The following is a 27,994-nucleotide window of genomic DNA, read 5'->3' as shown; positions in this document are numbered from 1 at the left end:
GCCACATGTAATGTCAGTCTTATTGAATTTTAAAACCTACTTTTATCATTGATATTGTCATAGTGTATTCCTTAAAGAGGATCTATTATGCTAAATTCACGTTTTGCACATTTTGTTTTACTTCCATTTGAGTTTCCACTGCTTCTAGAAACAGTCCAAGCACAAAAAAAAAAAAAAAATCAACAAAATAAAATAAGCCTAGCAGTTTTCTGGCAATAAGTTAATGTTTTTTTTAGATGTCTGGAAAACGAACCATTTGGAAAATCTTCTAATTACCAAGTTACAATCGGCGGGAACTGCTTGGTTACCTAGCAACACAAGCCCATCACCTAGCAACCCAATATGCAGCTTTTCCGCTACACATTTGTCTGACTACATTCCACCCATTTTTGTACTTAACGATACACAAACCTCTCTAGAGAGTTGCAGAAATTGGAGCCACAGATTAAGGTAGGATGATCATTACGTAGATTTTACCCAGCATATCTGTCCCATGGCTCAGGTGAACAAAGTGACTCCTCTCCAACATTTTACATCTAAATCTTTAAATAACCATTATGACACCGCATTTGCCGCAGGAGAAAGATGGCGAACAGAACTCACATGACGCATCTTGTTGACTACAAAATGGAGGTGGCCGAAGGGATTTTCTTTGTAAAGCTCAGAAGAGCCACAAAAGCAAGGGCCCATTTGCACATGGCCGCCCCGGGGTATTTTAGGAGAGCAGATATTTTGTATTATGCATCTGTTTCAACAACATGCTGCCAGGGATGAGTCCTTTGACCCTACACAGAAACACAAATACGCTTTCATTGGTTGAAACAGGCAAAAATAGAGCTGTTGTGAAGATGCTGAACCAACACAACAGCTGACTGTGGTGCTGACAAAAAAATCACATCGGTTTAGAGGACAAAGATTATCTTTTTAAGATGTGCTGAACTTAAACTCTGTGCCGAAGAGCCCAACTCATCAAGCTCAAGAAACAAAACGCGGGATTAAGAGCAATGTATTGATTTCTACATCTGTGTGAAGTAAATTAACATACTGAACCGGACTAAACAGTTATTGGAAATAGCAAAAACAGGGGAAAAAATTAAGAAAATTTATTAGCTGAATGTGTGTTAAAGTCAAAGCAAATTAAGAGAAGGGAAACAAAGAAAGATGTGGTGTGACGGCAAGCAATCCGACAGTTATTGTGTGATGCACTGAAAAGGCCTGCTGGGTTTGTATCCCAAAATGAGGGAGCCAGTCAGGAAACTCAATCTTAGGGTCGCTTTATGGTCCGATCAATGAGAGCTCCAACTGGGAGCAGGGACATCTCCGGCGGGTGGAACGCAACGGCCATTTGAATGCGACTCCAGCGGTCCCACAAGTGTTTCCTGTGAGCGACGGCACCAAAAACGTGTGCTGCTAAGAACCGGGTTTAGAGGGGCTTTGGGGGGGCGTAGTGACTGTTGGTGGTGGTGGTGGGGGATCTTCAACACTTCCTCTGAATAGCGATGATTAGCATTCCAATAGACGCCTCCATACCAACAGACCTTTGCAAGGCAACAACCACAGATACACTGAAACACTGTCAGGAATGTGGAGTGCCTTGTCATGTGAACGCTGAAGCATTTTCTTTCTTTTGACGGAGTGAAACAAAAAATGAATATTAACCAAAACTGTCTACTCATCTCTACGATTTATTTCTGCTGTATTCTTCATAAACAAATCTCTCTTATAACCTTAAAGATCCAATTGTTTTGTACTTTTAGTGCCGCACATCAGGAGCCCACAGACTCAGCAGGACTCAGTTCACTGCATTTATACAAATTGAACTTTTCCACATTTTGTCACAATACAACCACAAATTCAATGCATCTTATTGGGATCTTAGGGTTCATTCACACCAGCTCTCTTTATCCCACTTTAATCTAATCTAGTTCGTCTGTCTAGAAAGTTCGGTTTGTTTGGATACGCAATCAAACTCTGATGCAAACTCTCTACAAACTCAGGTCTAGGATTGGATGAAACGAACTCTGCTGCGGTTCAAATGAACACTGTGAATGCCTTTTGACCAGAGACCACCCCAAAGCAGGGCATTCTGGGTAAAACTAACATGCGAGTCTAGCGCTAGCTTGTGGTATTTTACCAAAGCAAGAGAGAAATCCTACCATCGCTAAAATTTGACGACGCTCCATTTTTGTTGACATTTCATGAATAAAGAAAATGCTCACAAGTCTTCTTCATAGGTTTTCACAATGGTTAACTCAGTAGTACTTGGTGCAGCGCCACCACAGGCAAGTGGGAGCACAGGATTTTTTAAAAGCTTTGGTTCATTTGACAGTGCACTGTGAAAGCAAACCGCATCAGCTCAAAATCTAACCAACGTTGTCTCCAATCAAACCGAGTTTACCAACCAGACTATCAGGTGTGTTTCTGACCAGAAAACATCCATAGATTACGTGATAGCATGTTGAGCATTTGCCTGCAACCTAATGTTCTAAACTACATAAAGTTATTGTTAAAGATGCTCAAATATGAAAAAGTGGATTGATGTTGATATCCAATAGTAACTCTGCTGTTATGTTAGATTTACCAATATCTTATATCATTTTTCTAACCGGATTACTCGATTAATTGTAAGAATAATCAATAGAATACTCGATTACTAAAATATTTGTTTACAACAGCCCTACAGTAAACATGACGGTTTCTTGGTGCAAAGGGAGGGATCAATAGATTTGAGCTTCGGGCCTCAGGAGGGCTCCGGAAATGTCAACAACACATTGATCCTTTGACCAGGGAAAAAGAGAAACGAATTCCCCATTTCCTGAAATAAACTACATCCTGTGTCAATATATCACCTTGCCTCAACACAGAGAGAGGTCCATCCTTATAATGAATGGCAATGTTAAGAGGTGTTTATCTTTTTAGTTTGGAAAAACAAGCTACTTGTCCTATTTATAAGCTCTTCGTACTGGCAGGTCTTGCTTGAGGCGATATCAAGCCTCTTTGACGTTGGTTATTTGTGCTCATGTTTCTGACCAGATTCAAGAAACATGAGATTCAAATCAGCAGCGACTGAATGTTGAGACCTCAGATTTGATTAGACAGGTTGAAGCAGGGGGCCCGACATCATATTGACAAAAATGTTCAAAACAGAAGAACTTCACATAAATTAGGTGTACTTTAGAAAAACTAAAATGTAATCTGAGCTAAGATATTGGCCAAATAAAAAACCATAAGAGATCAAGAACAGCACTGAAGTTTTATATCCTCTCTGGTAAAACCATGTACTCATGATTTCAGTTTCTTTCATAAAAGTAGCTCAATTTACAAGTTTACTATTTGATAAGAAGTCTAACAATGTGCGATTTTCTACATTGTGTAAATGTAAGCATGTTGTGGATCAGTAAAATTCGTGAAACAAAATGTGTGGAGAATCTTTTGAAACCGAACTACATGGATTCGTCCACAACTCTTCATAAAAACAATTTTCAGTCTTTTCACACAGCGTCATCAGAAACGCATCACAGAAAGTGTTTGAACCGTCACTTGAGGCAAGAACAGTTTTCAAATTCAAGTTTTCAATCTGAAATTGCACAGATCTCAAGAGAGGTGCAACAACAACTTACAGTTCGTCTCGTTGCCGTTGTGACAGCACCATGGCGACGGGGGATTATGGGCAGGGCCGGGAGGGATCAGCAGGTTAAAAGTGAATCTCCTGCAGATCGTGCGATCTCCTCAGTCAAAGGATGAGCTGTGCTGAGCCAGGAACGACGAAACAGGGTGGGTCGTGTACTCCAGGCGCAAGTGGTTGGTTTTTGTCCCAAACAAAGACGCAGACTAAGAGGAGGGGAACGCAGGAATCTGCCCCCCCTCCAACTTGACTATCTCCAGGAATGAGAGAAGCGGCGAGCGTGCAGACCAGTCACCAGTCAAGTCTACACCGCATCTGGGGAGGACAGGGAAATTGGGAAAGTCAGCATTAGATATGCATGAAAAAACAACATGAGGAGCTGGAGAGAAGAGAGATGCTTGTAGCCCAGGGTTAATGTCATAGTGTTTGCACCGGAGAGAAAAAGTTAATTAAGATTTAGTCAACAATGTCTAAATATAACACAATATCGCTCTATTTTTGAAAGAAAATGGGTTTATGACAGAACACCTTTGACACCAATAGCAATATAGAACTCACTTTAGAACATCTGAAATTAATTTGTTTCTCTATTTTTGAGAAAATATGTCCAATTCACACACATTCGACAATCGTTTCCTCACATCTACCTTCCTAATTTGCACTGCCAGCAGTCTCCTCCTGCAGCTACTGCCTCTCAAGCAGTGACCTACATTTTTTAAAGAAATATACTTCACCCCACAGGTTACCAGCAATAAAATAATAAAAAATAGAACAAAGCCATAAAGGCTGGAGTAGCACTTGTACTACTAGCAAAATCTCCTGACCGTAAAACCTCAACATCATTTCATCACAAGAGCTGCCTGGCTGAGTGATAAAAGGAAACCGTTTTGCAAAATGTGGAATAAAGCACTCTTTGTGAGCAACAATTTATATGAGCAAAATTATTTGCAGTTAACATTTCAATACTGTTCTGTGAACTAGGCATTTAGCGTAATCGCTTTAGTCAACTGGAACAGGTATCAGACAAGAAAGGTTCAAGTTAAGCCAAAAGGCTTTCTCTAGAGGCTTGCAACAAATTTACATAACTTAGTGAAGGCAGACATCGGCATATTTTAACTATTTGGGCTTGTGGTATGAATAAATATTAAGGGAAGTAAAGAAAATGGTCATTAAGCCTGGGAGTACCACCAGCAAGTTATAAGAACTAGAAATCCCTCCATCCTGACACTAGTGCAGTCCAGCGGTCATTAGGCGAGTGGAGAGATAACAATCCATCATTGCTATGCGTCTCTCCTTTAGGAGAACCCAGAGAGAACTCACGCATGTACATGGAGAACAACAGAAATGCCCTGCAGAAGCAGCCCAGACTGGCATTAGATCCCAGATCCTTTTTGCTAAAAGACAATAGTGGTAACCACTGCTACAACGCAGCTCAAAAAGGACAATTTTAGATGACGACCAGGCCCATATCTGCTACTAGAAAGACTTTCAACCTGAACACGCAAATCTATCAGTGACATCAGTAATGAAGGCAAACCTATAAAACATTTGCAGTTGGGGTTTGTGTCTATCCAGGAAATCCTCACAGGATTCCAAACTGGACAATGGTCGGCCTAATGTTTGGATAAAAACTGCTGTTCCCAACACACAGTTCTTGGAGAGAGTTGTGACATTCTCTGCACCGTTTGTTCCAAAATAGTACTGCGCACTCAGACCAACCGCGGGTCGGCATCCTTAAAATTTAAATTAAAAATTGGCTTGACATGTTCTAAAAGAGGCAAAACGTCACTCTCCGTTTCCATTCACAAAAAAAAAGCAGATTCAGTCTGATTCCAGATGTTCATCCCATGATGCCTCTAATGTAACATTTTTAATCGCTGCTGTTCACTAAAACACTAAAACATGTATTTGGCTCCAAGACTGTAGAAAGCATGAACAACAGAAAGCAGGCTGATGTAACAGATGCCCAACCTCTGGACCCTCACATCACCACTTGACAGCTGTCCAAACGTCCGCCTACAGACTGCGAGTGGATTATGACATGCAGGGTTTTCTGGCAGCTGCCAGGGTCATAAAACCAACTCGTGAATGACTTATTGCTATTAATACAGAGAATATGGATAAAAGAAAGGCACAACAAGGCAACGAGTACCTTACTACTGTGTGTATAAGCTACAGACATTGATGTTCAAATCCATAATTGACCTAAACACCATTCCTGAAGCTTTACAAATGGCAGCTCTAGAAATTAAAAAGGTTTTTACAGCAACGTCATCAAGCTAATTGGCTCCGCAGAAATATTGAGTCTTCAGGGAGAAGAGTCTGAGCTGCAGACACGGAGCAGTAAATCTGCCCATTGATGGTTAATAACCCTAATGAATCTTCCTCCCATTGATTTGTTTAGCAGCAGAAACCAAACAATAGGAATCTGTCACAGACCATGCTGACTTTGTAAGATGCAATTTGCTGATGCATCCCTGGAGGTTATCTGTTGTTAAAGCGCCCCGTTTTAGATAATAGAAAAACGTCCTGCGTCTCTTTTGAGCTCGGAAAACAGCAACTTGGTGTCAAAATTAATGAGCCACACCCTGGTCCCATTATCAGGTCACCAGTCCTGCTTTTACTAGGTCAACAAAAGAGAGAGAGAAAAAAAAACATTATCTGTTCAAGTTGAAAATGTCCACTGCCTAATATAGAAACAAATGCAAAACAAATACAAATAGAACTTGAGATATGAGAGGAAAAATCTGGACGATGGTGTCAAAATAAAAGCATGAAAAAATTTGCAACACTAGAAAAATCTCACTAAATTGAATGTAAACGTAGCATAATAATATTTGATTTCAAGATTAAAAAGTGTAGTCGTAAAATGTAAGACTGAAACGCATTTTGCTGCAGGCACAATATTAAACAGGTAATTATGAGGATTTATTTTTTTAAATAAATACTTTCATGTCTGGGGAAACATGGCCACACCCCTGAGGAACGCAGAAAAGACGACTGAGCCTGGGGTGAAGTCTAGCTGCCTGTGTGAAAGTGTCCTGATGTCTTATCGCAAAACATAGCACTGCAGCAACGTTAACAAGGCTGGCCGTTACAACCCCAAAGTCACCTCTGACTCGCATTCGCTCTCCTCTGGTGTCATTGCGTCACCGTCTTTCTAAAACAAGCAGCCAAACCAGCAGGAATCCGGTGGACCTTCATTTTCTGCTGGTGATTTCACGTCACCAACAGGGACTTTGTCCTTGGCAACAGTCTAGTTCTCTTCCTAACCAAGTAAAGTGGTGATGAAATGCAAAAAAACAAAAAAAATGTATGTTCAAAACTGCACTGTGGAAAAAAAAAATCCAAAATAATTTTCTAAGACACATTGAAATAAGAGAGAATAATTTTTCATGTGAAGCTTTATTGGAAATGGAAAAGAAGTGAAACGTTTCTCTTGTACAACTATTTATAGCATGCAAACTTGTAGCTCAGCCATTATATTTTATGTTGCTCTTTTGATATCATCCATACTAGGCCAGGACAAGATTGAAAAACGTATTGTGATTTAAGCGTTTCATATCAATCCATATTTATAATTGTCGACATAGAAAACGATTGATTAGTGTTTTTGTTTTAAATATCTGAAATGCCACCAAACTGGTAGCGTGACCTTTGCTGTTTCATCCAGTTTTCATTCCATGCAGTTTAAAAAGAAGATTTTTAAGCAGCTATAAGGCACAGAGGTGAAACCTGAAAGTGCTGCTCTATGTTACTCAACTGGTTGTTGCTAGGCAACCAAAGAGTGCGTTAGTTGATGGCACCAACCTACCTTAGCTGGCCTTGAGAGGCTGAGTGACTAAAAGCCTTTCCTTTGCCTACATCCCCCAGAATGCTGTGTGGTTCTGGATCAGAGTTCAGTGAATATTCTATCCGAAGTATCACCTATTGATATTGATCACATTTCTATGGCGATATATACTATTACTGATTTACTGACTGACATGGTTGTCAAGTTTGTGTTTAGGATCCTGCCACCTGCTTTGAGCCATTGGGTTTGTGGCACCGGACACCTTTTCCTAAATGTCAAATTGATTTTAGGCAGTAGTGAGGTGAAACAATAGCAGAAGCAAATATAAGACAAATGTCTGCAGTAATGTCCATAGTAGTCAGATGTAACAGAAAACTCCACAGGGCGAAAACAAACCTTGCACGTGTTGAACCAAAACATCATAATGACATTGTATCCCAACTCTGGCGTTTCAGTACGCTCTACAGTAGATGCGACCGCGAAGCCAGGGTGGTGTAAACGTTGGTACCAGCCCACTAGGACTCTGTGGACGTTTGCATGGAGCCCATATTTTTGTGGCCTCAGTGACTGTGTGCACTGACAGTAATGACGACACTCCCAGTCTAAGGGTGGTGCCAAACATGCTAGAAAGAAAAACATCGCAAGTCGTAGTCGTCGGGAGGGGGGGGGGGGAATGCTTTTTTGATCAATAGACTCATCAAAAACTAGAAGTTTGATGCATTTCTTATCATTGGGATATCAAAGTTAAAGGGTTTGAGTTTTCTACAGGATTTAGAGCTGCGGGTTTTTACAGGTAGTAAATGATAAACCATGCTCAATTTTTTTAAATCGATCACTCAGGACGCTAAAGACAGCTTACAATGTAAACTCTGTAATCCAGGTTTCTTTCTTTAAAATAATATTTTGTTGAACAGCAGAGCTGTGCAACACCAGCTGCTCTCTTACTTTTAGGATGGCATTGATTTTTCACAGCAGAAGGGCAAGTATCAGCAGGTAACAGCTTTACAATAGACGGTGGTTAGAAATTGACCACAAAATCTTTGGTGTCGCTCTCCTTTTAACACTCTGCAACAGAAACTCGTTTCCTCGGTTTAATTCTAGCTTCATGCAACTTTTTCTGAAAATGAAAAAATAATATTTTGGTTTAATTTGTGCTATTGACCCTTTCTGCCTAACATATCGTTATGCGTTTACTCAAATATGATAAATATAGAACTTGTGTAATGTCGGACATCGAAGCTGACAGGCACGTTTCCCAGCTCTGGCATAAATTAATACATCTGGAGGGTTTTCTAAATATTTCAGTTAATGTTGGGAGTGATACCAGGTTGGATAAGTTTTAAAATTAAACCTGCAGACTCTCCAAGCACATTATCATTAAGTCTAGTAGAGCTGGAACCTGTTTCTTTAACAAGAATCAACAAGCCAGTCGAGCCCATTAGGTGTTATGTCAAGACTAATGTTATATTCAAAGTCATTTGTGGGTTAGGTTGACTTACAGTTTATCCTCTGATAATCCTGTCAAAAAGTCTAATCAGTAGAAGCTCAAATTTACCAAGTTGTCTGTGATAAGATCAAATATGTAAAGATTTATCAGCTGCAGATATTTACATTCCAGCAACTTTCCTCAGGGTCAGCTGGAAATCTGGGAAAGCAGTCAGCTATGCAAGGAACTGAAACTGATTTTCTCACCATTTATAAATCAATTCTGGGCGTGTAAATATGGCTCAAGTTAACTAAGGAGAGTTTCCAGAAATGTATACATGAGTGATTCAATTCAAAATACCAATGAAATGGAAACAAGGACAAGGCCTTCATTGTAAGTCGACCTATTTCTAAGACGACAATCTGAAAACCTCTCCACTGATGCCTTTTTAAAACAATCCCCTCCCCCTACCCCAAACTCACATTTTTTAGGACAAAGTTTACTCAATTTGATGAGTTATACTGCTAAAGTTACACATGTTGTCAAATGTACTTCTGGTACTTCACAACCAGGAAGGTGTGACAAAGTATACAGAGAGAAAGTAATGGTCTTCAGCTAGTAAACAGTGAGGAGAAACCTCTAAACTAACAGGACCATGAGGACGACATGTACTTTATCTATCCTTATCTAATGGTACAATGCAAAAGCAAAATAAACTTTCATACATAAGACCATAAAGAATAACAGGTGCAGTCTGTCAGTCAGCCAAACATCAATATCTGTCAATTTTCCTTTGAATTTCGGGTCAAACGCTGAAAAGTCGTAATATATTCGTACCCATTAAATCCAAAACTCAGAATTTTGGACCTAAAATGCATCACAAATAAATCTCACCTGGATGAACTTTTATGAGCTTAATGAAAACCAGATGAAGGTGAAAGACAAATGTTGAAATGTGAAAAAACTGACTGCATTTTCTTTATTTTTAGCTTAATTTAAAACTCCTACGCCTACTGCAGAAGAAAAACTACATTTGGCATGTCAGAAAGAAAATTGGAAATGAGTTTTGGCCAGGAAAAGCCTGGTTGATGCGTATCTGAAGGGTAACTGGACAAATGTGACTGTTTCTATTATTTAAATCTACAAAACCAGTCTGACTGCAGTACGAACAAGCTGGCATAACATGGGTCTCTTTGTTTTAATTTTTCAAAATGTCAGACTTTCTCAACCTCATATTTTACAGAGGTTTTAGTTTGATATTATGGTATAAATTCAGATGGTTGAATCAGAAATTAGATCATGGAATAAAGTCAGAAATTGTAAGCATTTTAGCAGAACTGTAAAATAATTCAAATCTAATCTAAACGTGCATATTAGTTAAGTTCAGTCCTATTCATGCCAATATATAAATAGGCAAATTCAGGAGTCTGTGTGCATTTGTGTTTGGGCTGCATATGATTAGATCACCAACAAAGACCATCACCGTGCAAAGTCGACTCAAGACAAATCCTCTTACCTGAAAGAAGAGCAACGATTGGTGTTTATTTCTGTCACAGAATGCTGATTTCAAAAGTAAACAATTTCCTTAAAAGCCCATAGCTGCCACTAATAGACTGATGGAGAGTCCTCGCAGGCGAGGGGGAGTAGGGTGACAATAAATCACACATGCACAAGAAAATGTTTGACATCCAAGATCTAGTCCTTCAGAGCTCTGAGTGAAAGTGGCAAAGCACACAAAGAGAGGAGAAACCAAGACAGACACATGCTGCTGAGTACTCCTAGAAACACATCGCCTCCGATGTGCTCCACCCTGTTTTCCCCAGCAAACCTGCGTGCAGCACACGCAGAGATGATGGGAGCTTCATCAGTCAGCATCTGGCTGAATGACAGCCACCATCTGCCGAGGAAACATGCCCAGAGGTTTGTCGGTGTAGCTGGACAATCTGATGTTTCATTACTGTCACATCCAAACAACCTGAAGCATCAGTGGAATGTCAACACACGCCCTTTGGAGCTACAAACAGACTACACCAGCCGTGGGAACATGCAGGAGTCCCTCAGCAGTAAAACAAGCCAATATTGACCCGACATTTGTTTTCTTACAGGCTGGAAAAATTAGAATGTCAACACCTGAATCACCGCAGAAAACAGACTGCTGCTGCTGCTTACTTACCATAATAATACGACTGTAATCTGTTAAAGCAGCTGGATAAATGGATCTGCACAAAAGCTTTCTTGTTTGTTTGTTTTTTAACCGGAGACAATCACCAGCTGGTAGCTTAGCCAAAGTTACCCTCAGTAAAGTTAGCCTCCCGGCACAAAGTTAGCCGCTGCAGTGACTCTTCCCCGTAAAGGCCACAGTGACGTGCCTTCAAGCTCAGCTAGCTATATCGCACACATATAACAAGAAACGCACTCAATTCCTGTACCGTCACACGACTGCTTATCTGAAAACAGGACTAAAGTCCGCTGACAGGGTACCTGCTGCTTCAGTCCAAGCGGCCTGTCCGCCATTTTGAGACATAAAAAGGAGGTGCAACAATTACAGCCACATCGTCATTTTCCCCACCTAACGCCACATTCCTTCGACTGTGGCCGCTGCTTTAAACGGGGAATAACAGCACTCACCCTTTTATTCTCCTCGGTGGATCTCGTCAGCCGTCTCCGACGTTAACACGACCCGGCAGGGCGTGAGATTTCCTGCTCCAAAACGTGATCTTGTGATGTGGAGGTAAACTGTGGTCCGTCTTGTCTCCTCAGCTTCGACTCGCTTGTTTTTTTTTTTTTCTGTGCGCTACCGCAGTCGCCTTGGCGAGGGAGCGCGCAGCCTGGTCGCGTTCACTGCTCGACGGGAGCGCGCACGCCCTTGACAACAGAAAATCTATTTATTATTTTTATATCTAGGCATTAACTCTTTCCTCCTTGCACCAAAACAAAACGTATTAAATGGGGAATTGTTGTCACCTACTACTTGAGTTTGTTGTTTTATTTGTGTTTTACAAATGAGTTTTAATATTTCTTACTTGTTTATTCTTAACTGGTTAATTCTAACCAATATTTCTCCTATTTTTCAATTTGATTTTGTGGAATACATTTTTAGTATTGTATCATAGAGCTGGTTTCATATTCTCTTAACTTTTAACAAGATTCCTGAAATAATTACTTGTTTTCTATTTCTTTAAGATTTGCCCACCTTGCACTTTCCAGAAGTGCATAAAAAAAACAAATATATATAAACTACCAAATAAAACCTGAATTCCTACACATTTCTCAGTATTACAATTGAAAAGTTTTGCTACGAATTAGATACTCTTAAATTGAACACTGAAAAAATAATGTAATTATGAAAATAAAGAGAAACTCTGCCAAAGCGTTTCATTTTTTCAAGTTTAGATCTCATCTCAGTAAAACAATTTGTTCAGCTGCTACATGTGTACATGTGTACTGATATAAGACGGTGCAAGAAACTCCAAGCAAAATTTTAGCTAAATTATTTTATTTATTATAAAAGAAGTCAGACCAAAAAAAAAAAAAAAAATTAGGTTAGTATGTAAAGAGCATCACACAAATACCTGACACACATCCAGGGAGCGTGGATTCAGCCACTACACGTTCAGAAAAGCTTTCAATGACAGAGAAAAATTATTCAGAAAAGGTCTTTTTTTAAAATCTTTGTTACTTTGTACGCTGAATATGGCAAAACAGCTTGGACATAATACTCAAACACACATCCACACAAGCTTTCCAATTCAGGCCAAGTGACAGCATATATGGTATTTTTTAAGTGTTTTCTGTATGGATTTGTAGTGCAACGGTGATTAAATCAATTTATACTCAAACTCATCCATCATGTTCTGTAAAAAGAAACAATGCGTTTGTGCACCTGCAGCACGTTTTTAGTCTTTATTATTCCCTCAAAATAACAAAAGGATGTTTGGCGCCCCCTTGTGGACAGTGTTGGTGTTACTGTTGACAAAGTACACGAACAAAGTCAAATTAAAGTTAAAACTAATTCAAAAGACCCGGAGAAAAAAAAGAAGAGGGAAATGTTAGCTTTATATTCTGCTAAAGTTCACCCACCATGACCCAAGTTCAATTCAAGAACATAAACAAGAGGCACGTACAGGCTCTGCAACTGCTGAGGCAAGTTTTAGGGGAAAGGATTCATTGTGAAGAGCCTGACATTTACTTCTGAACAAGCTTATCTTAAACTCAAGGGGAGTCCATTTTGCATGTTTTGTGCCATGTACAAAAACATTCTCTACAAAACAATCAAAAACTCCAGCATCCCCTCTCTATTGCTTTAATCACACATCTACACACTGCAACAATGTAAGGAAATTACAATAGATGGGAAACATTGCATGTATACAAACAGATTTTTATCAGTCTTTTTTTTCTTCTTTTTTGCAACATCATACCTGCTCTTTGCCCTCTTTTGGTCATGCAGATGCACCAGAAAAGTGCCGCTCAACCTTGGCTAGTTTTTAAATCTCCGAAAGCCAGAACAAAAATAAAAACAAACAAAACAACATTAAAAAAAAAAAAACACAGTCCAAAAGTGAGACCTTGTGCGGTGATGAGTAGAGCAACCAACTTCATACGTAAGCAGATTTACAACAACATTGGTGGCCATGAATGTTTTAAGAAAATATGCATCAGCGTTTGAACAGCTTTCACGTGTGCGGAGGTATAAAACATTTGGAAAGCAAACAGTCCTGCTCGGCAGATTTTCCGGTCAGACTACACACAGACGCACACCGTCAAACACACATGCATGTATATTCTGTTTTGTTTGAATGTAAAAATAAAAGATTGAACACAGCTAGTATATATTTATATTTATATCTGGATATATCTACGGCTTAAAGTGGACGTATTCGAGATCTGTGATTTCCCTTAACACCAACTAGATCCAATCAAGATTTATACATCTCTATACATCCCCCTTTCCCCATTTCTATACATTTTCCATAAAACAAACATGGCTTAAATTTACTGATGATCAACACACATTAAAAACATACAAACAAAAACCCAAACAAAATAAACCCCACCAAATTAAAACAAATGAAGTGATCGGTTCAAAGCGCCCGTCCTGGGACGAAGCACGTACAAACGACGGAACAAATTAAACCCATGACTGATCGGGGAGGTTTACGGATGAACTCTGATTGCTACAAAGTGACTTAAAGATGGGAGTTTACATTCTGCGGCCCCCGTTGGAAACGAATCTCTGGCTTACTGCCTTTATTCGGGTCTGTTCGTGCACAGTGGTAACACGGCCTGAGTTCTTGGCCAGGCTCGGTGCCGTTTCATTCGGAGCACCTTTGAGGCGTCTTAAAAGAAGCGTGGTTTCGGGGTGATGATATGGCAGATAAGGCTCTGGTACATAATGTCATGGTCATTCTTGGTCTCTCTCCTCCAGCTGCAGCCGTTTCTTTTCCAAATGTAAATTTGTCTAAGCAGCCGACACTCGTCAGGGACGCCTTTCGTGAGCCCAGTTTTACTCTGATTGCACCTTTACACTGAATCTATGTCATTTGTAATTTCTGCTCCCTCCCTCTCCTACTTTGTAGGAAGCCCCTGCTCTGCATTCGTTTGTCCTACAGTCCATACGGTTTGTCTTCCCAGGACTTCTCTGACCCCACCCTCACCCTGTTTATTTCAAAGCTGATTTACTTAGTTTTCAGGTCCACAGGCTCCGTCGCTTGGCTGTCGCGTCACAGCCTCTCTCTCCTCTCTTATTTTCTTTAAGCAGAAAGCAGCCGTGCCTGGAGCTGCTGGAAGTTAATCGACAGGGATTTTGTCTTCTAGTTCGAGTGGGCTGCTCTCTGCGGGCTCCTCGCTCTTTCCCAGCTCCTGCAGCTGCTGCCGCCTCTGCACCTCTGCCTTCAGGTTCTCCAGATCCTTTTGACTACAAAGGAAAAAGACACAAGTAGATTTAGTTTATATTCGTCCTGCTTTAAGATTTCTTCCCATGTTATTTATCCAAATTATTCTCAATAAGAGGCGTTCAAGTTGATGCCAGTCCAACATGGCGTCATGTCTTGCATTAGATGTGTCGTTCACTCAGTTGGGTTTGGTGAAGCTAATCAAATAGAAAGAGATTGCTAAATAAGTAAGGCCGATTCTCACGCGTCTGAGAATTTAACGTGACATATTTGCCTTCAATTTGAAAATTCAGGCGTCTCAAACGCTCCTGTTTCTATTCTACGTCTCAAAACCATTAAAAGTTTGCAGTACATGTTCTGTTAAGATTAAACATTCAAATGCGTAAGTAACAGCAAACGCGGGTCACTAATTGCTAAACATGTCTATTCCACAACAATATTCTGCACATTTACACTCTTTGCAACTCAAGCGGTTTATTTTATTTAAATCACATTAACTCCATCTGGTGAAGGCTGGGAATGGGAACAAAAAGTATTCACTGGGGCATCCGTTTTATCCCACATGCAATAAGATTGATTCATTTTATCATAGCAATGTGACGTTTGTCATCAAATGTTTCATTTCTCCTTCATTCCTTCCCAAGACACAGACTTCCTCGGAGTCTCGGCTCGTCTTCTCTGACTTTTACCTGAGTGGAATAAAGATGATGCCGTTGATGATGTTGAGCTGTTCCAGGATGCTGGCCATGCTGGGAGCGGTGAACTGGAAAAAAAACAGGGCGACACTTCAGTAACGCAGATTTTCTCCAGCCACAGCAGAAGGTGTCGCAGTCGGAGCACTCACCTTCAGCGGCATGATGCTGGCGTTGGAGCCGTTCTTGTAGATCTCGTTCATGGTTCTCTGCAGAGCCACAGCCTGCTGGGTCAGATACTTCAGGTACTCTGAGCTCTCCTTGGTCTTCTCGTGAGCCTCGCCCATCTGGGAGGGAGGGGGGAATATTTGCAGAATATAAAGACGCTCGCTTTGACGGGAGGGGTGGAGGCCAGCGTGTGAACCTCTGCAGGACCCACCTGGTTCTTGTAGATGGTGTAGCCCTCCTTCTCGTGCTGCAAAGCCGAGCGAAACTCTGCCTTGCTCTCATACACCCTGGCAACCAGATGATGGCTGAAAAACACGAGGCAAATTTTTTTTAAAAATGACGCCAAGAAACTTAATTATCCATTTTCTCTGCATGCACTGCTGCAATAAGTCTTCGCTCACCTGAGAGCCACTTTGAGGGAACGAGCTCCGTGATACTTTGTGTTGACGGTCAGAGCGTTCTCCAGGAATCTCAGGGATAGATCATACTCCATCACTCCGTGAAGCACCAGCCCGATATTACTCTGCAAAACACAGAACAAGAAGAGAGACATCAGGGTTTAAAATGCCTCCAAAAAATGTAATTCAATGATGTGATTTAGTCACATTACAACCACAAACTTCAATGTATTTTATTGGGATTTTGTGTAATGGGCCGACACAAACTGATGAGCAAAATGCCTCATTCTGCCTCTATTCAACTTGCTTTTAAAGACGTTTTTCCACAAATTAAAAGTCTGAGAAGTGTGACGTGAATTCATTCAGTGTAAAACTCTAGAAAAACATTCTGGCTAAATAACAGATGCAAATCTCCACCAACTTTCACATCTCAGGGTTGGCATTTTTCTCCTTTCTTTCTGTCAAAATCAATCAAGCTCAGACCGAATGCAAGGTTCTGGATACGTAGCAACGAATGCTCTTACATCTATTAGTGCCATCTCTGGGTGGTCCTCCCCGCACACCAACAGCATGAGGTAACGAGCCCGATAGAGCAGCTTCAGGGCGGTTGAAAGCTGGCCGTTGGCGAAGCAGTAAAGAGCCAAATGCATCTGAAGGAGACGACAAGAAACAGCCAGCTCACAAATCTCTCAAATCTTGGTGAAACGTTCAGAAGCAGTCGGACTTTCTGGTGACTCACGTATTCTTGGATTGTGTTGGGATGCTCAATGCCGAGGACTCTTTCGCTCATCAGAACCGCCTTTTGCTGGTTGCTGAGAGCCTGCAGATGAATTAAAAAAAAAAGTATAAACTGCAGGTTAAATTAAACAAAACAGAGTTAAGGTGGATTTTGTTTATTGGCTGACCTCAGGGTGGTCTCCCATGATGTAGTTTAGGCGGGCCAGCAGGCGTAGACAGGCGCAGATCTCTACGTGCATGGCTCCATAAACGTTGTTGAAGAGGTTCAGAGCCTCATTGATCAGTTCGCAACCTTCTTTCAGAAAACCTGAAAATAGAAGAATGCATGTTAAATACAAGACTTGCATAAAAGCAACTGCCTTTATCTTCTTTGTTTCCCGCTAGAGGGGCAGGCAGGAGCGCGTCACCTTGCTGAACTTTAGCCTGGCCGCTCTGGAAGAAGTGGAAGGCGTCGGAGGCTTTGGGGTTCACGTGTTTGACGACGGGGAAAATGTTCAGGATGTCCTCCTCCGTGAAGGCCGGCTTGTGACGGCTGTCGAAATTGTACTCCTTCAACAGGATCTGGAAATCGAGCAAAATAAATTCTTCAATCAAAACCAATGTAAGAGAACGTTTTACAACTCGGGTCGATGTCAAACCTTCCCAAGGGTCCATTTCTCAGCTCTAAACGTTTGTTTTGAAATACAAGACATTAGAGTTTACTGTGAATTCATGACATTTATACGTGCTGGAAATACTAGAAGGAAGGATGCTGCATTCAGACAACAAAAGGAAAAAAAAAAAAAAGTCAGGAAATTCAAGTACTTTTCCCAAACTTATCCTGACTTGGAAAACCCTGAAATCCAAAGTGAAACTTCCCCAACTTGTAGGAACCGTGACCGTTACCTGGATGCCAGTTTTGACTGAGATCTCTCTGAGCAGGGTGGTTTTCTGCAGGCCGTACTTCTCCACAACCTGGTCGACGCTCTCGCTAGAGGGAAACGCATCGACAACAAGTCAGCTTGCACGCAGCAGGCCTCCGAAGGGAGCTGAGGGCTGAACAGAGGAGACCCACCACTGCATTTTGAAGTGATAGTAGCTCTGAGCCTCGGTGGCGATGTTCTTCCACAGCTCGCTGGGCGTCAGGCTGGCCCACGCCGTGTTGTCACCGCCGCCGGGGACCCTGTTGCGACGCTTGCGGCTCTTGCGACGCGACACGAGCTCGTCGGGAGGCAGGTGAGCGACGGCGTCGGGGAAGGAGCTCAGGAAGCAGTTGAGGAAGTGGCTGACTGCAGCAGAGAGAGCCGAGAGCTCCACGCCCTGCAGGGGAAGAAAACGTTCGGTCCTTTCAAAATGACTTCGTGAGCGTCATGAGATCTGACTTTTACCCTCAGTTCACAGATTTTCTGTACAAGAACAGCTTGTTGACGCTTTAGGTTTCCCTCTTGTATATAAAGGGTTCAAGACTTGAACCGAGTCAGGACGGATAACCTTCCGGTCTGAGTGAACTGATGGTCAGAGCTCAGAACCAGGACCTGCTTCTCTTTGGGGGAAAGGAGTAGATGCAACTTCTGCGTTTGTTTTTTTCCACAAGAAACGTTTAAAATAAGCAAACGTGTGAGCGTGAATGTCACGTCAGACAAGTTAAGAAATTAGAATCTTGCTTCAGAAATCTTAATTTTAACATTACAATCGAAAACATTAAAGCAATTGAACAGAAAGTCATTTCAGTCAGTCTCTATTGAAGATTTTCTATTTATCTTTCTAAATCAGTCGTATTTCTTTGCTTTCTCTGGCATGATATTTGAGCAAAGCTATCTGATTATTTTGGGCTTTTATTGCACAGAGTAGGCTACATATTGCATAAACTCAGTGGAATTTGCTTTCCTCTCATAAAAAGTGACGTCGTTTGTAGAGGGCAGTGACATGATGTTGAATCCATCAGCTTAGAAACTATTCTGAACATTCAGTTTCTCCCTGATAAAACTTCCCATCATAACTACAGTGAAAATTAGCACAGCAATCCATTTAATTCACCCTTGACTATTCTTACCAGTTGCTGTTTTTCTTATAATTCTTGAAATCGTTCTAAAAGACTAAATCCTTCAAATACAGATATCTTTGCTTCTTTAAATGTGGACAGAATTCATCATTCACGTTCGCTGATTTTTGATAGATTGACATGAATGAATGCATTTGCATTCGTGCATTTTACCAACCCTCTAAGCAGATAGAAAATGTGTGAAAAGCTACAAACCTGCAGGTATGTCCTGAAGATGTGTTTTGCACACCTTGTGATCAGCTCAACGATTCCTATCCTCTGTGATAAAATGGGGAAAAAAGTTTAACATTTTAACACGACAATTCTCTGCAACTGAGGTGAAAATGGTTCCGATTGTGGAATCGGACTCACGTAGAAATGCTCGAGCTGGGCTTTGGCGGGGGTCTTGTCCACAAACTCCAAGACTGTCCCCAGGTAGCGGACGTTGATGCCTCTCTGGTGCAAGGCCTCCGTCAGCGTGGCTCCGTCCATGGGCAGAGTGCTGTGGTCCAAACAGTCTTTAACCTGGGCGATAAAACACACGCAGATTTCTAGATTTGTCTGAAAGTTTAATAACATTCTAATAAACTGAGTTCATCAAGCTGAGTTTTATTATCTGGACTCTTTTAATCACAAAGCCACGTGAAGATAAAGTTACATTTCCATTCTGCAGTGAAATACAGGACGATTTCACTACTTTATAGGCATCTGGGCCAACTTTGATGCATAATATATGCGAAAGACTTGCCAATGCCAGACTAGTTAATACTAAATACAGAACAAAACCCATTTAATAACCGATTTCTTAAGCCCGTTATTAAAACGTAACAAAAATAAACCAAAGAGACGAGGAAACCAGCGAGCCTCGCTGACCAGAGACGGGATCTGACAGGTGACCAGGAAGGCAGCGACGTCTTTGAGGAGCTGCTTCTGCTTCTGGACGTCCTCCAACGTGTCGTCTGGGAAACGCACCCCTGATTCAACAGCAGAAGCACACGCAACCACGTCAGATGAGACTTCATCAAATGAAAGAGGTGTGAAGATTACCGGAACGTGAGGTGGTCGAGGAGGGCTCAAAAAAAAAAAAAAAAAACATGTTTGAGCAGATTTAAAACCTACATCTACTAGAGAAGATGACAAAAACAACAGACCCATAACTTTTATTTTATGTAAGAATGAAACATCCAACTCTGGTCATTTTTGTTGTTGTTTGGCTCAGTTGCTTTTGCAATGAGCCAAACAACTTTGCAGCCTTTTACAAAGTAATCTACATATAAAAAAGGTTTTAGTTGAGAAAATCCAAGTTTTCCAAGCCAGACCTTATTAAATACAAAGAAGCATCTATTGGACATAATAAGACTTAAGAGAAGAAATAAGTTTATCAATTTAAGATGTGACTACATAAAAAAAAATAAATTAAAAATTAAACCTAAGATCTAAATTTTCAGTGTAATGTTTTAGGCTTTAAACTGAGATGATTAAATGTAATATTTTGAGAAAGTTTTAAAACAGAAACCATGTATTTCTTGCAACTAGAACCGCTATATTTTACATTTCAAGACAAAAAACAAATAATTTTAAACAGTGATGAAGTTTGCCAAGTTTTTGTGTTGCGTCTGCAAACAGCAGCAGTTTATTTGTTAAGCTCATCAAGGAAGACCATTAAGAATACGGCTGAATGAAAGTATAAGTGACTTTGTTTACACACATAACTGGTTTACTAAAGCAACTGAGTGATATTATTAGGTTGATATTTGTTTTTTTGTGGTAATAAATGTGCACTGAACCAAACAGTGTTGATAAAAAGCAACCTTAGTGTGTAAAAAGAAAAATAACCAGAACACTTCATGAAATACTGATTAAAACCACCTAATCGACTGCGAGAGGAAATCAATTAAAATCGATTTTCAGTTTGAATTCAGGACTTGATTTATAGATAACCTGAGCAGGTTAGATTCCCTCTCCAGCCAGTCAAATGCCGTTTTCATGCTCACCTGGGGAGAAGATGTCGGGGTTGAAGCGAATATCAAACGAAGTGTTGCTGATGGAGCCCACGGCCCTGCAGGCGTTCAGAACCACCTCGCGGCTTTTAGGATCTGTTTGTCAGCAGATTTAAATAAATTAACAAAAGACCACCAATGAAAACAAAAAAAGAAATTGTAACAGCTCGTCTGAACCGCTCAGTGTTTCACGCCATGTCCGTAGCAAGTTTAAAACAGACACTTTAATCTGACTTTTTCCCTTTTTTTCTGAAGCAGATGCTTTTCTGCTACAGTTTTATTCAGCAAACAACAATGCAAGTTGAAACGTCGACCAAATCCATTTACTGCAGCTTACTACAGACATGGCCTACGTCACGGCTGGCGTCCTGCAGGTTTTCCTTCTTTCCCTGGTTCAACACTTCTGAATCAAATGTTTGATTCATTAGCAGATCTCTGCAGAGGTTTGACATGCTGAGGGAGACGGATGGACCGTTTGAATCAGCCGAGTTGGAGCAGAGACTCATCTGAAACCTGCAGGACGCCAGTGTGGAGGACTGGACATCCACAGTTTAACTCCTGGACCACCACCAGTTGAGCTACAGACACCTCTGATTAGATCAGGCTGTTTTAATAAAGCACCATCACAAATCACTTTGGGTTAAGCACCACAACCACTGATTAGGTCATTAGGGTCAGATCTGTACTGCACAGGGTTCACATGCTGGAGATGTGAACTCTTCCCCAACTGCAGGCAGGACATTAGCAGGGACCACTAGTCAGGCAGACAGCAGAGTTCTGTTTACGTTTATCCATTTTTAAAATACTCTGCTACTGTCGTCGCAAATAAATCCAGTTACTGTCTGGTTCTCCTTGCTTTTAATCAATGAACCCATCCACCAGAGTAGCTCTTTCTGCTTTGTCCTGGCCCCAGCTTGTTCTGGACGATTCTAGACGTACCCATACCGGATCCATCTTCGGACACTAAGGTCTCCGCCAGCTCTTTGGCCTGGGCTAATCCTGGAATACTTTCCTCAAGCTCCTTACCCTCCAATGGGCTTCTGCATTCCCCATTCTGGGGGCCTGTGGGATCCACAGGCCCGTTTGTTGTGGGCTTTGAGGAGCTTTCTTCACTTTCAGGTGCCATTTGTGGGGCAGCAGAGGTGCTGTTGTTGTCTGTCGGGTCTGTGCTGTTTGCCGACGCTTGTGCAGCGGCAGTCTGTGTGGAACCAACGCCGCCGTCTGTCGCCGAGGTCTCGGCAATGGCGGGCACGTCTGTTTTGCTAGAGTCCTTGTTTGCCTTTTGCTGCATTAGCTGTATCGCTGCCATCTTCATAAAAAGAAGATATCTAAAGAGGAACAAAACAAATAGTTTGATTCAAACGTTAGCGGCAGGAAGATAGAATCTCCGGAAAAGCAGAGCGACGCCCACCTGTGCTCGACGAAGGCCTCGATGAGCTCCTGGCGAAGACAAGCCAAGCGATGACGATGCTGCCGGGGGAAACCTTGACGCTGGCTCTCTGCAGACAGCTCCTCTCCATCCACAGGCAGGAAGTTCAAGTCAGGAGGGAAGGTTCGAAGAAGGTCCAGGATGTAGTGTCTGCCGTCGTTACCAATGATGCCTTTGCATTCAACGGAGGAGCACAGCTCCACTGACTCTTCCTTCTCATTCAGCACTTTGTGCTGCTGCACCTGGAATTTACAGGAGAAAAAAAACATTAATAAGCCAGTGATACCAATGTTAACAACAGAGGTTAAAACATTGGACAGGCATTACAGAAAACAGACTTTTAGTTAGATATTTATTTCCTTTTCTTAAATAACTGAGCATACAAATAAAAAGGCAGGAAAATCTACGGACAGCTCAGTGCCGATACAGTTTATCACTTTCTTTCAGACTCTACAGGAAGTTGAACAAATATTAGGGTAAATTTGCAAAGAGTAGCAACATATTTATGAGGTAAAATGAGGTAATGTTTCAGGGAGTGGTAGATAGCTAGCAAGTGTGACCAACTGGAGTTGGCGAGTTTTTGCCGAAACAAAACGAGAGATGGCTAACAAGCTGAAAAAGGAAGACAGAAATGGCTAGCAAGAAAAAAAATCAAGACAGATGGCTAACAAAAAAACAAGCGATAAATAGCTAGCCAAATAAAGCAGGAGAGAGGTGTCTAGATAGGTAGACAGCAGAATACAAAAAAGTAATACCTAGCTTCCCAAAAGAGCAAGAGAAAGATAACTAGTTAGCCAAAAACGCAAGAAGTAGCAGACGGGCAACTGAAAAAGCAGCCAATAGCCAACTAGCCAGAGAGCAACAAGTAGGCAGACAGCATAACTCTTCTTCCAAGTAAATATTGAACAAGAACAAGTTTGTTCTCTCAAAGGGAGCAACAACAAATTATCATCATTCTGTTCTTTTAACCCTGACTTGGGAGTTCTTGAAGCATATTTCTGATGTCCAAGCTGAGAAACCCAGTAAGATTTTCTAGGACTATGACGTGTGAAACGTCACCAGTGAGAAATAATTTTGTTCTTCTTCCTGTAGCCGTGAATAAAAGAAAACAAAATGTCTGTTCTTGTAATGGCCTTAACAAAAGCACAGGGAAGAGATGGGTTAAAAAAAACAAAGATTTTTTAAAATGTTTTTTAGATATTAAACCTTTATATACAACCTTTATATATAAGGAATTGCATCCAGTATTTGGAGAATGCGTTCATTCATTCGATAAAACCAAACAGAGTAAATACGACAGTTCCTGACCTTCAGTGGCCTGCTGGTTTTATCGAGCAGCTCCAGATATTTGCCGTGAGACACAACCGTCTTTCCAAAATCAATGGAGCCGTAGATGACGCTCTGCTCCTGCTCTCGCTCCAGGATCCCTGGGATGATGGACTGTGCAGTTACTCTGTACCCCCTGTAGTCCACTACCACTGTGCCCAGGGTGTAGAGACCCTCCACGTCCACCGCCCCGTAAGCACGTACTCCGTTCAAGTCATTAGTCGGCGCAGCGTGGGCGGCGGCATCGCCACCGAGCTCACGATAGTGGTCCCGCACGTCGAAGCCCAGACTGAAGAAGATGTTGTTCCAGATGAACATCTGCATGCGCGTTTCCTCGCCGGGGTTGATTGCCATGACGTTGCCATCGATGACGGCCATGGCCCCGCGAGTGGCAGCAGCTGCAAAGTCACTGTGGACCTATATAGTAAAAAAAAAAACAAACATTCAGAAAACACTCTGCTCCTGCGTCCAGCATCCAGGAAGTCTCAGCAGTACCTTAAAAATGGCTCTCTCCCGCAGCAGTCGCTCAGGTAAGTTCTTGCGCGGCAGCTCCCGGGTGGTCTGCAGCTCCTCGTTCCAATCTCTGGTCTGAAGGCAAACCAACACACATTTACGCCATGGAAGCTCCCGACATCGTCCACAGCCGAGTTTCGCCACACCCACCTGTCCCGGTATGTGCTCCTCATAGCCAAGGCGGGAGGTGTAGGCGTCCTCAGCTCTGACGCAGTCCATGGCGTGATCCACCTGCGGAGCCGTCCAGCTGTACACCTGGAAAGGCGTGGCTATCCTTTCAAACGGATGTCTCTGCACCCTGCAGTGGAGAACCGGTGAAGCGACTCAGCTGTTTGGCTCCTTTTCACATGTTTAACCTTCTCATACGACACGTCCACATTAATCTGAATCAGCAGACGTTGTTAGAGCACTCTGTTCTACGTACGGTTTCCTACTCATTGTGGAGTTTTTGAAAAATATGCTGTCTAATAACTATGATGTTACGCCTCCTGCACATTTTCTAGAAGTATTCCCTTAGTTCAAGTGTGTCAAACTCGAGGCCCGGGGGCCAAATCAGGCCCCGCTGTAGCTTTTTACGTGGCCCTCTAAGACTCCAAATAAGTCCGTCAAGTTTTTCCACAAAATTCACACCAAATCAACAGATTCCCACATTTGTTCCTGATCTTACTGCAAATTCTTCTCAAAACTGGTTAAAAAATAAAAAATAAAAAATTGGGTTTAAGAGACAGCTGCCTCAGCCTTACTTGACATCAAGTTGTAGTTTGTGATTGACTAAATTAGCAACACAAAATCGGTGATTATGGTTGCAGAAAAACCCCACAAAAACTATCACAAAATTCTGGATGGTGTGAAAAGATGTTTCATATTATTTCATTTTAACAAACTCTTATTGAATGCTGAAACAAGCAGCTATTTATTGATATTTCAACAGTTCAATGGGTTTTATCAATACATTCTGGCACAAGTGGCCCTTTAAGAACATTCATATTTTTTATATGGCCCAAAATGAAAATGTGTTTGACACCCCTGCCTGAGTTAAACAAAGCAATACCTTCAAATTACTTCAAAGAGTGAAAAGGACTAAAGGTGTTAACTTGTTTTGCTAGTAATACGGACCGTAAAACACGCAAGAACGATTACTATTAGAGCTTGAAGCAAATGTGGGAGACTGATGCTAAATTAAAAGTAGGTTATCGTCACCTTTTCTTTTGCAGCGAGGTAAAGTTCTTCTTGAAGGCAGGACTGATCTGGCTCAGCAGCTCCACCAGAGAGTGGCTCAGGAAGCTGGGGTTAGCTGGCTTGGGGCTGAAGGTGTAGGTTGTTGATCTGAAAGTCATTAACAAAGAGGCAGAAACCTGAGCTGGTTCCGAATCCTACGCAGCAAATCAATTTGAAACTCTATACAACCAATTTTTAGAGATAAATTACAAAGCAGTGATGCAGTCTTTATAGTCCAGTCTACAATTTCTTTTCTTGTTCTTGCACAAAAACAAAGCAAGAAAGACTATTTATCGACAGACCTGGCAGCATTCAGTCGGAGGAGCTTGCAGGATCTGGGAGAATGAAAATCAGACTCACTGATTGAGGTAGAAGCCTCGCGTTGAGGCCGTGACGCTGACGTGGCGCTCCTCCACGGTCACGATGTACAGGTACATGAGGTCGCCGTGCATCTTCCTGTTTCCAGGCGGAGGGTTCCAGCCGCTCATGGTCAGGACCTTCAGGCACTGCATGGGCTGTCGATGGAGTCACAGATACGCATGTTTGGTTTCTGACTAACGAGACAAACTCGGGTTATATCGTAACAAGAGATGGAGCGGAGCAGAGGCGGATTTAAACCTTCCAGTCTTTGTTCTGTGGCTGGAGGGGCACCAGGGGGCGCTCTTTGCTGCCAGGCAGGATGTGCTCCGGAGGGGTGCAGTCGATCTGCTCCAGCTCGGTGCCCTTCTTCTTTCGCTTTCCACTGTCTTAAGACACAGGGGGAAACCTCCAGGAGTTAGTAAGAATAAAGCAATCTTGCATCCCAAGCAAGCATACGGCAACAGTGGGGAGGAATCCCTCCCTTTAATAAAACCGGCAAGAAAGTTTTATCCAACTTTCAAATGCGTCGTACCTCCGAGGTCTCCGTCAGTGAAGATGCTGAGGAAGGACAGCGAGTTGCAGTCCACGCCGTTGTAGGCATCTGAGGGGTCCAGGCTTTTCAGCAGGTCTCTGATGTGCCGCACATGAATGCGGGCCTCGCGCACAGTGTACGGTTCTGCAGAACGAGGGATGAGATGCAGCAGAGGGGAAACGGTGCTCGACTGAGTCACGCTTCATGATGCTTTTTAATGATCTCCGTTTCCTTCGTGTCAATATGTTGCATCTAGTACATGCAAAAGTTCCTGAGAATCACCAATGTGTAGATTTATTTTATTCCAACCCATTTTAGTGGTTCTCTACTACATAATTATGAATATTTGAGTTATTTAATCCGTGTAATTTGAACTGAAATTGATCCCAGTGAACATCCTCCAAAATGCATGTTGAATATTTACAATATTTACTGAAAATATTGTCAGAATAAAATTGTCTGCAGACTGCCTTTGTTATGATACTAAGTAGACACATTCAGTAAATCATTATATGTGTCCTGGTGAGTCGAGTTTGTCAGATTAAAAGTACTTTTTGAGAAGAAGAACCTTTAAGCTAGTATTAAACATATATTTCATTAAGCCCTTATTTCTCCACTTGAAGTGTTTTTTATTGGTCTTGCGTAATATTCAAACTTTAAATGTTTTCATTAACTACAGGCAGAAAATCCTCATAATAACAGAAACAAAGGCTTGCATACGTTTACACAAATCGATATAATGTGTTTTACTAAGTGAAGAAGTTTGTGAATTTAATCAACTTTTCACTAATATTCCAATATATCAAATGTGTCTGTATATTTGAGTTTACATTACGAGTTAAGAAGAAGCTGAGGGTCTAGTTAAAGTCGGGTTTCTGTTGGAAGTGAGCGCTCACCTTCAACCACTTTGAGCAGCGATCCTTCCTGCAGACCCTCGATGGACTTGAGCTCGGCGAAGTTGTCCAGCACGTTCCCGTCCAGCTGCAGGGAGAAGCAGGTGCGGTGGCAGGTGTCCTCCCGGTCCATCAACACCTGGTGGATTTCCTGCACCATTTCCTGGGGGGACACCTGGCGAAACAACGGAGATTAGGAAGCGTAAGCAGGCTTAATCACTTTGTCTGTTGTTTCCGAAGAGGTATTTTACTTAGAACCCGCTCAGACTCCCTTAATGAGCCGCCGTCCTTATCCAACACACGACGGCTGCTGGTTTTATCTATTCGAGGAGCTAATCTGTACCTGCAGGTCGAACGGCTCGGTTCCGGGCGCCTGGATCTTGACGGTGAAGCCCGTGTCCTGGATCACTATCACTTCCTGTTCGTTGGAGTCCTCGCCGCCGTCCGCCTCGCTGTTCCCGTCCTGCTTCGACTCTCCCTCCTCTGTGTGGGCGCCGTCTCCGTTCACCATGGCTGTCCCTGCGCTGTGACCTGCTGTTAAAGAAACGGAACAGAAATGTTTTTCCACACCGAGATGAAGGCAATTCTTCTAACGGGCGGGCAACTTTTCACTTCCTCCACAATTCCTACAGTCTTTTAGGAACTATTCTGTGCTTTTCCAGACTTCCCAGCATCTTGTGTTCATCTTAAAATATAAATAATAAAAGTTAACCTACAAAAGGCAAGACACCGAGGAGAGAGAGTAAGGAAAGACACAAGAAAGGAAGCAAGGATGTAGGGTAAAAAGAAGGTGAGAACCTACGAAGACAGGTAGGTCACAAGGAAAGAAAGGAGGAAAAACAGAAGAAAAGAAAAAAAGGAAGATGCAGGGCTATAAAAGGAAAGGATACAAAGAAAGAAAGACATTTTAGACTATGGAGTCAAGTATGAAGCATCCTTTCATTCACCTTTGCCATACTTTTCTGGAAA

At 41.9% G+C, this 27,994-nt stretch overlaps 2 protein-coding genes across 2 annotated transcripts in view; both read right to left on the bottom strand.

Annotated features, from left to right (window-relative positions):
• The window catches only part of LOC106957236 (lissencephaly-1 homolog), a 32,062-nt gene extending 20,367 nt beyond the window's left edge, over positions 1-11,695 (bottom strand). The window contains exons 1-2 of the mRNA XM_015048497.1: positions 11,473-11,695; positions 3,621-3,940 (exon numbers count right to left, since the gene is read on the bottom strand). Coding sequence (XP_014903983.1) covers positions 3,621-3,652 — 32 coding nt within the window. The 5' untranslated portion in view covers positions 3,653-3,940; positions 11,473-11,695. The remainder of the gene's footprint in view (positions 1-3,620; positions 3,941-11,472) is intronic.
• Positions 11,696-13,131: 1,436 nt separating this feature from the next.
• On the bottom strand, positions 13,132-27,591 carry cluha (clustered mitochondria (cluA/CLU1) homolog a). Its single transcript, XM_015048517.1, has 26 exons — positions 27,369-27,591; positions 27,029-27,200; positions 26,133-26,276; positions 25,859-25,986; positions 25,601-25,755; positions 25,223-25,348; positions 24,173-24,320; positions 24,005-24,097; positions 23,492-23,926; positions 22,166-22,425; positions 21,781-22,082; positions 20,749-20,850; positions 19,628-19,728; positions 19,127-19,279; positions 18,971-19,033; positions 17,789-18,033; positions 17,620-17,704; positions 17,142-17,295; positions 16,902-17,041; positions 16,736-16,816; positions 16,521-16,646; positions 16,000-16,121; positions 15,810-15,903; positions 15,583-15,717; positions 15,428-15,501; positions 13,132-14,761 (listed from the first exon to the last, which is right to left on the bottom strand). The coding sequence occupies exons 1-26, from the start codon at positions 27,534-27,536 to the stop codon at positions 14,635-14,637; spliced, it is 3,933 nt and encodes a 1,310-aa protein (XP_014904003.1). The 5' UTR covers positions 27,537-27,591; the 3' UTR covers positions 13,132-14,634.
• Positions 27,592-27,994: the final 403 nt, after the last annotated feature.

The sequence above is a fragment of the Poecilia latipinna genome, unplaced genomic scaffold (genome assembly GCF_001443285.1).
Source record: "Poecilia latipinna isolate Pla-1442-1.1 unplaced genomic scaffold, P_latipinna-1.0 Scaffold889, whole genome shotgun sequence".
NCBI classification, from domain to species: domain Eukaryota; kingdom Metazoa; phylum Chordata; class Actinopteri; order Cyprinodontiformes; family Poeciliidae; genus Poecilia; species Poecilia latipinna.
This window is presented reverse-complemented; position numbering and strand designations above follow the sequence as displayed.